The 10,868-nt window shown below is 39.9% G+C and overlaps 1 protein-coding gene across 3 annotated transcripts; it reads right to left on the reverse strand.

The window, feature by feature from the left end:
* Window positions 1-201: 201 nt before the first annotated feature.
* LOC132645180 (sugar transporter ERD6-like 5) lies at window positions 202-10,629 on the reverse strand. 3 transcript variants are annotated; one of them, XM_060361987.1, is made up of 19 exons: window positions 10,361-10,629; window positions 9,809-9,871; window positions 9,406-9,462; window positions 3,608-3,697; window positions 3,452-3,511; window positions 3,310-3,375; window positions 3,164-3,229; window positions 3,019-3,094; window positions 2,866-2,930; window positions 2,627-2,719; window positions 2,430-2,510; window positions 2,255-2,339; window positions 2,119-2,162; window positions 1,983-2,045; window positions 1,850-1,909; window positions 1,720-1,770; window positions 1,068-1,127; window positions 858-972; window positions 202-528 (listed from the first exon to the last, which is right to left on the reverse strand). In XM_060361987.1, the coding sequence occupies exons 1-19, from the start codon at window positions 10,493-10,495 to the stop codon at window positions 407-409; spliced, it is 1,452 nt and encodes a 483-aa protein (XP_060217970.1). In that variant the 5' UTR covers window positions 10,496-10,629; the 3' UTR covers window positions 202-406. The 3 variants fall into 3 exon arrangements, with proteins under 3 accessions (XP_060217970.1, XP_060217971.1, XP_060217972.1); XM_060361988.1 differs by lacking the exon at window positions 9,406-9,462 and having other exon boundaries at window positions 10,361-10,628; XM_060361989.1 differs by lacking the exons at window positions 9,406-9,462; window positions 9,809-9,871; window positions 10,361-10,629 and adding an exon at window positions 4,542-4,684.
* Window positions 10,630-10,868: the final 239 nt, after the last annotated feature.

Genomic DNA, 10,868 nt, shown 5'->3' on the forward strand with positions numbered 1-10,868 from the left:
TCAACTTAATCTGATATGAGGACGTAAAAAATTTACACAAAATCAGGGTATCAGTGCACATACTTGCACTTTTAAACTAACTATTAGTGTTATGTTATCGAGTTAGTCTTTACCCGAAGAATTATACTGCTGATTTTGTTGGTTAATATGAAGGATCCAGATTGATTTTCTACATATCATTTAAATTAATGCATACCAACATAAAGTAAACTTTCGATAGTAAAAGAGGGAATAAACTGGAATTTTTATAGGGTAGCTTGGGCTTTAACCAATTAGATGCATTTCTCTATGATGTTTTCAGGCACTGCTTCCCTTATTACCAACACTGGTGAACAAATTCCTAGGATTCAATATGCAGAGCTTTACCTAGACTAATTTGAATCACCTAGGACATAGAGTTCATTGATCATGTAAAGGAATTCATCGATGATTGTATTTCTTCCAAGGTACGCCCTTTGGTCTCTGGAACCAGCTTTGCAACAAACATAACAGTCAAACCACATACTGCTGAAAATATGAAGAATGTTCCTGAAACACCAACAAACATACATTTTCAGCAATAAAAAACATATCTTCTTATGAAATCTGTCTGTTTCTTTCTTATAGTATTTCTTTTGATGGAGTTGGGGCTGAGGTGAAGTGGGGTTGGGACTTGGGAGCACTACAAGAAATAAGACTTTCTGTGACAACTTTACGTGGAGACTCCTTTAGTAGCCACAAAAAGTACGCGTTATTGTGGAACCAGAATATTCTTGCGCAGTTATGCGGTGACTTCTTCACTTTCTCTGACGACATTAGTCGCCGCAAAAGAGTCGTATTACTTGTAGGTACAGAGATATTGATAGAGAAGGAAGTACCTTCAGAGCTCCATAGCATAAGAAAGTTGAACGAATATGAAACAACCCAAGAACCGAACCAGCTGACTACTGTCACCAGGCTTCCAGCTAAACCTTTGACATTGATGGAGAATATCTGAGATAGAAGAAACAGTTAGCTCAAATTTTACGTGTTGATTTTTGTAGTAGCAGCGTTTATAATTAATGAGGTAAAATTGAGAGCTACAAAACCTCTGACATAATCACCCACGGTATGCCTCCCATGCCTAATGAGAAAGATCCAGTAAAGACCTGGCAGCCGTAAATTAAATGGAGAGTTGTCATAAAGGATCTGTAATCTCTCGAAATCAATAATTAGCCCAGATGACGACTCTATATATGGAAGCACAGGATCCATATAGACCATAACAACTTGTTGGAACTACAACTCTCTAGTTAGAGAGATCTGTCACTGTATGGATCAATGTAAAATTTAAATAACTGATAATTATGCAGAATTCGAATAAAATGAGCCTGGATAATGCAGAGTCACATAGAGATTCATATGGCTGGCCACATTATGCCAGGATTGAGACTAAGTAGATTGATTTTGATTTACTGTAAAATAATTAAGATGTTGGAAAATAGCACAGAGAAATCTTCAGGCAGATGCAAATGATGTCACGTAAAGAAGGAATTAGTCTGATAGCATAAAGAATGAAACTGCATAACCACTATATTTCATAGTCAACCTCCTGTTACTTTGTATTCGAGGCATAGTAGATTGAATGATTTGGAATAATGAAGATATTCGAAAATAGCAGAGTAATTTTCTGGCAGATGAAAATAATGTTGCATAAAGAATTATCCAGGGTGATTGCATGAAAGGATGAAATTGCATTACCAGTATACCCACAAGTGCCAAAAAGGGGCTAGACTTCCAAAGTTGAAGATCCTGTGAAGAACTACATTTTATCAGAAAATGAATCATACATAACACAGCAAACATGAAAGATTCGGAATAAACATGACACCTGTAGTAAGAATGACAATCCTACAAGGAAACAACCCAAGCATGTCCCTGCAGCAGAGACCTGAAAAAAAACCTTTTGAGTTTTTCATTCATTATAAAAGCAGTCAGTTAAAAGGATTTCTAGTAAAATTTACCATCAGTAATGGCCGCCTTCCTGATTTGTCCATCAAGAGAACTCCTAAAACTTGCATTGGGATCTGTAGATCATCAAAACACTCGAAATGTGATGGAGCCACCTCATAGTTGAGTTAGCGCGTCAAGATTATTTACCTGTACAGCCACCATTGCAATTGATCCAATCCTGCCAGAGAAACCTGATATATTTTGTGATTAACATACTAGAACTCATTTATCTTTTATTAACAAGCAACTAATGAAATACAGATTGTATAGGAACAATACATACCAGCTGACTCAAAAATAGAACTTGCATAATATGAAATAGCGTTGACCCCTCCAAATTGTTGCAATACCATTAAGCCCACTCCAACCTGGATAAATTACAGATAGGCATAACAAATTATTGATCACAGCAGATAAAAGATCAATTGTTAAGAAGAGAAAACTAAAGGTTGGCTTACTATAAGAGAATGTGCATATTTCTTCTGAAACAAATCAATTATCTTAGCCTCAGAGAGTTTCTGAAGTGTTTCTGTGTAATCCTGCAAGTTGATAGAGGATACAAATTATAATTTACCTTTCCAGCCAGACAACTATTGTAATGGAAAATAAAAGAGATAATATAATGCTTTCACCCATGGCCAAGTCAGGAATTTACTTTAATTTCAGCAGCTTCTTCTGAAATATTGGCATCCTTCCCCCTAAGGCGCTGGAGAGAAGCTTCACAGTCTTTCCACTGACCACCCTTAGCCTGTCAACAAGAACATCGTCAACCAGCTTCAACTTCAGTTTCTTGTAAATGAAATGCAACTTTTATCACAAAAGAACAGCAATGCTCATTCTGAATACATCAGAAGCTAGTGATGAAAATACTTTGACCAAGTTGTACAATCTTACCAGCCATCTAGGTGACTCTGGTATGAAAAACAGGCCCAAAAGCTGGATTATACAGGGAATAGCTCCTGGAATTATGTTGTATTTTGGATCAATAAACATGTCCAAAGCAAGAGGTTTACAAAGGGAAAAGGAAAGAAAAGAAAAGAAATTTACCAATCACAGCCAGTAGGCGCCAATTGATGATTACTCCAACGACATACATAAGTGATACTCCACAGCATATCATTAGCTGAAGCATCAAAAGCATACAAAGATCAGCTCCCAGAAAAGGAAATGAAAACTAGACCTGTTGGATTACCTGATTTACAGTAGTGAATGCGCCTCGGAGATTCTTAGGTGTTATTTCCGCTATATATACAGGTACCTATGCGTGGAAAACAGCAGCAGCGTGATTTATAATGTAAGAAGGGTTAAACATGTTCAATAAATGCTTGGTGTATTTACCACGTAAGAAATAATGCCAACTCCATATCCCATCAACAACCTCCCAATGTCAAGCCACAAAGCATTCTGTTGATGATAACAAACGACATAAAAATAAAATTGCTTTAGACAAAGAAGATGGAACTAAGGATAAGATGAGTACCTTGCCAAAAATAATTGCAAGCCACCCCAAAAGACAAAATAGTTCAGAGAAGCCCATTGCCTGCATAAACATAAGAATTAACAGTGAATGAAAGGTTGATTTCCTTGCTAAACATTTAAAATGCTGAGCTAATTAACCGACAAAACTAAAACTTACACCTCTCCGGCCGAAAAGATCTGCAAGTTTTCCACTCATTACAGCACCTATCATCGCTCCGATTGTCCATATTGAACCAAATACAGAGTACTGGAATGGTAAAAGAGTACATACAGAATCAGGGTAAAAATTTCTCGCGTATATCTACAGATAGTAGGAACAGTTCGCTATTTAGTATTTACAAGTTACTTTCAGTCAAGAAGCTTTTGTATCACAGGGAATAAGGAATCCGATAAGACCATAATTTCATTTAAGTGTTTGAAATCTCTATAGTTTTCCGGGAAATAAGTGAAGTACAATTCTATGTATAGTTCGTGCTACTCAATCATAAAATATTCTGCTAGACAAAACAACCTCATGCAGTTATTGTGTGTAAAAGGCACATACTCATTCCAGTAGCTTCAAACATAAAATTTATATTCTCCTACATCCTTTTGTACTTATCTTATATCTTGGTTTTTGAGCATTGACAATAGGGTTCAATACTTGGTTTTAAATGCTTGAATTAGTGAGCAAATATGAAAACACTGCATCAGTACAAGATTGAAGAGGTAAGTAGATAAGACATGGAAAAAAATAGATATGTGGCTTACTAGCCTATTAATGCATGTTACATTAAATAATACATAGAATTAATATCTCAAAAAACATAGAAATTTTGGCTGAAACTTTGGATGTTTTACTACACATCCCTAACTTCAACACCGTTTCTGTCTACTTTCTTTGTTGATTTAAGTGAAATCACTCAGAAGAGATGCTCTTGAAAGTTTCTCAGCCCTCAACAGTTGCTTAGGTTTGTTTGTGAAAGAATATTTTCCATAGTTTCTTTTCATTCCTTGAATTGGTTAATATACAAAAATATCCTACCTAAAATAGGAGAGTACAAGATATTACAAAATATTCTAATCTAAATAAGAGATTACAAAATATTTACATAATCTATCACAACCCCGCAGTCAAAACGGGAGGTTTACGAACGCTGAGACTGTCACGAAAATCTTCAAAAAGGACCTGAGGAAGACCTTTAATGAAAATATCTGCAATCTGATATCGGGACGGAACATGAAGGACTCGAACTTGTCCCCGCGCAACCTTCTCACACACAAAATGAATGTCCATCTCAATATGTTTGGTGCGATGATGTTGCACCGGATTACCGGACAGATATATAGCACTCACATTGTCACAATATACCAACGTAGCTTTGCGAACCGGACAATGTAGTTCCAATAAAAGATTGCGAATCCAGCAAGACTCAGAGACAACATTAGCCATACCTCGATACTCTGCTTCAGCGCTAGACCGAGAAAGAGTTGGTTGTCTCTTTGACGACCAAGAAATCAAGTTGTCACCCAAAAATACACAATACCCCGACGTAGAACGACGAGTGTCCGGACAGCCACCCCAATCTGCATCGGTGTAGGAGACAAGGTCGGTGATCGATGAGGGGTAGAGATGCAACCCAAGGTCAAGAGTGCCCTGAACATACCGCACAATCCGCTTAAGAGCATGCATATGATCGTCCCTCGGATCATGCGTATGTAAGCACACCTGTTGGACAGCATATGAAATATCTGGTCTCGTGAAAGTGAGATACTGAAGAGCACCTGCGAGACTACGATAATGAGTGTGATCTTCATAAGGAGCACCCAAAGTAGCACTGACCTTCGGTTTTGTGTCAACCGGAGTGAGAGAGGGCTTGCAAGATGACATACCCGCTCGATCAATGATTTCCTCGGCATACTTATGTTGAGAGAGGAACATCCCCCCCTTGTGACGGGTCACAGCAATGCCAAGAAAATAATTCAAAGGACCTAAATCCTTCATAGCAAATTCGGAACCAAGCCTATCCATGATGGAACGACGGAGAGCGTCTGAGGATGCAGTGAGTATAATATCATCAACATATAGTAAAATGTATGCCATTTCAGTCCCCGCATGGTAGATGAACAAAGAATTATCAGACCTGCTATTAGAGAAGCCAAGGGAAAACACAAAATCTGCAAAACGTCTATACCAAGCACGTGGAGCCTGCTTAAGACCATAGAGAAACTTACGCAATAGGCAAACATAATCAGGATGTGTGCGATCCCGAAAACCCATAGGTTGATGCATATACACAGTTTCCTTGAGCTCACTGTGAAGAAAAACATTCTTCACATCCAGTTGATGTATAGGCCAATGCTTTGACAACGAAAGACTAGGAATAGTGCGGATAGTTGCCGGTTTCACCACCGGACTGAACGTCTCACCACAGTCGATGCCAACCTGCTGAGTTTTGCCATCACTTACAAGTCGGGCTTTATGCCTCTCAAAATCACCATTAGACTTTTCCTTATGAGTAAAAATTCACATAGAACGAATAACATTAACATTAGGTGGACGGGGGACCAAATCCCACGTCTTATTCCTAACAAGAGCATCAAATTCATCATTCATAGCCATTTTCCAATTCGGGTCACGAAGAGCAGCCAATGGGTTACGAGGTAGAGGAGATTTCGTAACCGTGGTATGTAAGTTAAACTGACATTTAGGCTTGACAATACCTCGTTGGCTGCGGGTGACCATGGTGGGACGGGGAGTGGGGATAGGCGGCTGGACAGTAGCAAGGGGACGGGGGCTGGCAGTCGGGCTAGCTGGGGCTGGCAGTCGGTCCAGCTGGGGTTGCCTCACCGTGGGACCAGCAGTGGTGACGGGAGGCAGTGGAGGAGCAGTGGGCGGCTGGGCAGCGGGCGGGGAGGGGGCAGGTCCCGATTTTTGGAGGTGATGAAAAATATAAGGGGAGATTCCTTCATCCAAAAAATGGTAAGTGTGGGGTTGAGGAGAAGGAAAGTTAGCAAAGGGAAACCAAGTCTCATCGAAAACAACATGACGACTAAGGATGATCTTATTTGATAATAAGTCATAGCATTTGTAGCCTCTATGGTTTGATGGGTACCCCAAAAATACACAAGGTGTAGACCGGGCCTGCAACTTATGAATCGTAGTTGACGGGAAAAGAGGGTAGCACAAACACCCAAAGACCCGAAGGTGAGAGTACATAGGTTCCTTATGATATAAAGCATGGAGGGGAGATTTATGGTTCAATAACTTGCTTGGTAAAATATTGAGTAGGTAAGTTGCCATTTGCAATGCATCATGCCAAAAGGAAGGCGGAAGAGAAGCGTGGGCAAGAAGAGTTCGCACGACATTATTGATAGACCGAATCTTCCTTTCGGCTTTCCCATTTTGTGAGGACGTATGAGGACAAGAAAGACGGAAAGACATCCCATTCGACTCACAAAGACGCCAAAAATCATTATTTGCATATTCTTTCCCATTATCACATTGGACATTTTTTATTTCTCGTTCAAAATGCGTTCAGACATGGGCCCGAAATTCTAAAAACTTAGCAAAGACATCAGATTTCCTAGCTAAGGGAAAAGTCCACAAATATTTCGAGAAATCATCCAAGAAAAGAACATAATATCGATGACCCATGGAACTTAAGACAGGAGAAGTCCGTAAATCACTATGAATAATATCAAAAGGCATACAAGTGTTAGACGAAACAAAAGGCAACTTAATATGTTTTCCAAGCACTCAAGAACGACAAATACTAGAGCAACTAGAACTATTACATTCAATGCTTTTATTGATCCTAAGAGAATTCAAAACTGAGGCTCCCGGGTGACCCAAATGATCATGCCAAAGAGAAGAAGACAAAGCAGCAAAGGTTGATGGAGAATTGGCTGTGTTTGTGATGGTGGTGGTGATGGGATATAGATCGCCCCGACTCTCACATCTCATTAGTGGCATCCCCGTCTAAAAATCCTTCACAGAAAACCCATATGGATCAAAATGAACAGACACAGAGTTATCAGTAGTGAACTTTCTAACAGAGATTAAGTTTTTAATGAGTTTTGGGGCGTGGAGGACATTTTTCAACGATAAAGGAGGGTTTGGGGGAGGCAAATGAGTATGACCACAATCGTGAATTGGAATTGAATGACCATTACCAACAACTATACCATGATGATGATTGCTCAAATTAGAATAAGATGAGAGATTACCATTCGTGTATGTCATGTGAGATGTGGCACCGGTGTCCATGTACCACTTATGGTCCGGAGGATTCATAGTCATCGTATGCATTGCCGATTCGATGTCCGTGGGAGCATAAGACGGGGCATACATCTGCTAAAACGGGGCAGCTGCATACGCCTGCTGCGGAGGCTGGGGAGCAGGGCCGAGAATGCCCGGCTGTTTGGCCCAGGGGCCTAGCGTAGACGTCGGCCAAGTTGACGGATACGGGCATGGTGGCACGGCCCATTGTGGCATCCATCCCCAAGCATAATTTGGAAGCTGCCACGGCTGAGGAGATGGGTGACGCGGCCAGCTGCCTGGTGGTGGCTGGGGATTTCCGCCGTTGTGACCGCGGCTGCCGCCACGGCTGCCTTTGCCGCCACCGTTGCCAAGGGCCAGCGCCGTTCCGACAGCCAGAATTGCGGCCTTTGTTTTTGTTATTTTTGCTCCTGTTATTCACAGCATGACCAGACGAATGAGTATTATCAAAAAAAGAAGTTGAACCCTCACCACCTGTGGCAGCCACCATCGCCGAAGGAGTAGAGTGGGCCGCCTGCATCGCCTGTTCTCGTTCCTCCAGAACGAGTGAGAAGCGCACCTCGGTGAAAGGAGGCAATGGTTTGCTGTGACGAATCTGCGTTCCCACGCCCTTGAATGCGTCGGTGAGTCCCGAAACAAGCTGAAGAACAAGGCGAGAATTAGAAACCGGAGCCCCCACATTTTTTAACTGATCGGAGATGCTCTTGAGCCTTTGACAATACGCAGACGCGTTCGGGAAGTCTTCCATCCTAGTTGTGGAAAACTCTTGTTCGAGCATAACGGCACGGGAGTTTTGATGGTCCTGGAAGATGTCACGCAAGCGATCCCAGGCTTCCATGGCCGTTGCTCCAGGTTCAAGAATAGTAGTAAGGAGTTCATTCGAAATCGTGAAATAAATCCACTGGAGCACAGTCGCATCAAGGGTCGACCAAAGTTCTTTGTCGTCATCGGAGGGAGGGGCTGCCTGCTTCCTTTTCTCTGGTGCGATGATATGGTGTATGACCCTATGGGATATGGCGTGGATTCTAAACAATTCCGCCCATGTACCGTATTGTGCATTCTCCATTTCAAGAACCACAGGAATGTGATTACGGATGTTGGAGACGGCGAAAGCGGGGTGGAAGGATGATTTAGAGGCGGACATGGTGGCGGAAAAAGGTGGCAGCCGACGGAGCTAGGGCAGCGGAGAGGAGAGGAGAAAAAAAAGAAAACCGTAGACCGCTGATACCATGAAAGAATATTTTCTGTAGTTTCCTTTCATTCCTTGAATTGGTTAATATACAAAAATATTCTACCTAAAATAGGAGAGTACAAGATATTACAAAATATTCTAACCTAAATAAGAGATTACAAAATATTACAAAATATTTACATAATCTATCAGTTTGGTACAAAGTAAAATGTTTTCTGTCGAAATTGTTATTTTGGAAAATATTTTTTAGGAAAATAGTAGTTTTCTTACTTGCTTTCTGGGAGTGGGTAGGGAGAAGACAATTGATATGAATGTCACTTATGGAACTTGTTTTACTTACCTCTAGCAAGGAAGTTATTTCCCCTGATTTATAAGGAACTACTTATTTTTTAGAGAAATATTTTTTAAAACATTTTGACTAACCAAACATGGAATTAGATCCATACCATACACACCCTTTGTTTCTCAGTATTTTGAAGGAAGAGGAGCCAAAAAACTTTACCATTATAAACAAGCAGCAGAATATGTGTTGTACTCTTGATTCACTACCTGAGTAACTCTAACAAAACCGGAAATAAGGCTGTTTACAGCATGTTTTATAAGTCCAATCTAGACAAGAATTAGTTTTCCACGAAATAATAAGTACTCCCTCTGTCTCTTTAAGTGTCTTACTTTGGTCAAGCACAAAGTTTAAGAGAAACTTTTGAATCATGTGGTATAAAACTAAAAGGTGTGTAATGTGGATCAATTCCCTTTAACTCTTGTGATCTTAAACATGCCAAGTAGGATGTTGGAATTAAAGAGTTATCAAATATATAATTAGACACTCTTTTTGGAACAGACCAAAAAGAAAAGTAAGACACTTAAATCGGAAGGAATACTTTCTGGATAATGTTTGAACTGACCTCAGCCACAGATAGGCCTAAATCCTGTATTATCCCATTCTGAGCGGGTGAAGAAAATCCCACCTACATATCAATAAAACAACACCACTTCAGTTTAATTATTAGGTACAGAGACAGAGAGACTCCACTCTCATGGTACATACATACAGAGTTATCACAGAGAACTATATGTTGGATCAAGTACCACGAAATTTGTAGAGAACTCTTGAAAGATTGAAGCGTGTCAAAAACATTGTTCTTTAAGGATATATCCAAATTCAACAAGTTCTTCTAATATAAAATTAGGAGTCAGAATGTAATAAAAGTTAAAGGAGAAAACTCAGCACATTATAATATGGTAGGAGAATTTTGTATTGATCTATCCATCTACCAAACCCAAAGGAAAAGAGCTACAAGTATTTATAAGTGAAAAGAATTCACTACCAGAATAGAATATCAATAAAGAGCTATGATAATACCATTTTCTACCACTTTTCACATTTATCTTCACAATTTACCCAACGTCCAAACTAAAAACAGAAGCAAATTAAAGTAGAAGGAAAAAGAAGTTACAGCAGAACCAAAAACGAAGGAGCCGGATACGGCAACCAAGGTGCTGAATACGACTGTTGGTGTGGCCTTATCTCCATGGCTAGAAAGCAAAGGATCAGTGTTTGCAAATCCATCTTCTATTCTTTCCCTCTCCATTATTTAACCAGCTTATAGTTGCTATATAAGTATGTAATTGGTATGTCCACGCCTACAGTAGATACTACTGCATGCTCTACTGTTTGGTTGTGTTCATCTTGACTGAGAAAGGATAAAAGAAAAAGAGACCACGTTGAAAGACTTAAGTTTGGCTCTTTTTCTAAAACATCAACATCATCTATTGTCCAAAATTTGCATAGTCAGCAATAGGCTGCTCCTCGTGCTCTGCACCTACTCATCTGTTTGATTCTCCACTTGATAAAATTACTCCATCGTCCCAATTATTGCGATATTCTTTTTTAATCAGTTTCAAAAATTATTATACTTAATAATAACTAGTCTCGAAGCATGTGCGTTGTACTTGTATTTCATA

Source organism: Lycium barbarum, chromosome 6 (assembly GCF_019175385.1).
Source record: "Lycium barbarum isolate Lr01 chromosome 6, ASM1917538v2, whole genome shotgun sequence".
NCBI classification, from domain to species: Eukaryota; Viridiplantae; Streptophyta; class Magnoliopsida; order Solanales; family Solanaceae; genus Lycium; species Lycium barbarum.

Coding starts and splice junctions, on each gene's coding strand:
- LOC132645180 (XM_060361987.1), bottom strand. CDS start 10,495: ATGGAGAGGGAAAGAATAGAAGATGGATTTGCAAACACTGATCCTTTG. Junction 2,931..3,018: donor GCGCCTACTGGCTGTGATTG/GTAAATTTCTTT, acceptor ACATAATTCCAG/GAGCTATTCCCTGTATAATC. Junction 1,910..1,982: donor GAAGGCGGCCATTACTGATG/GTAAATTTTACT, acceptor GTTTTTTTTCAG/GTCTCTGCTGCAGGGACATG.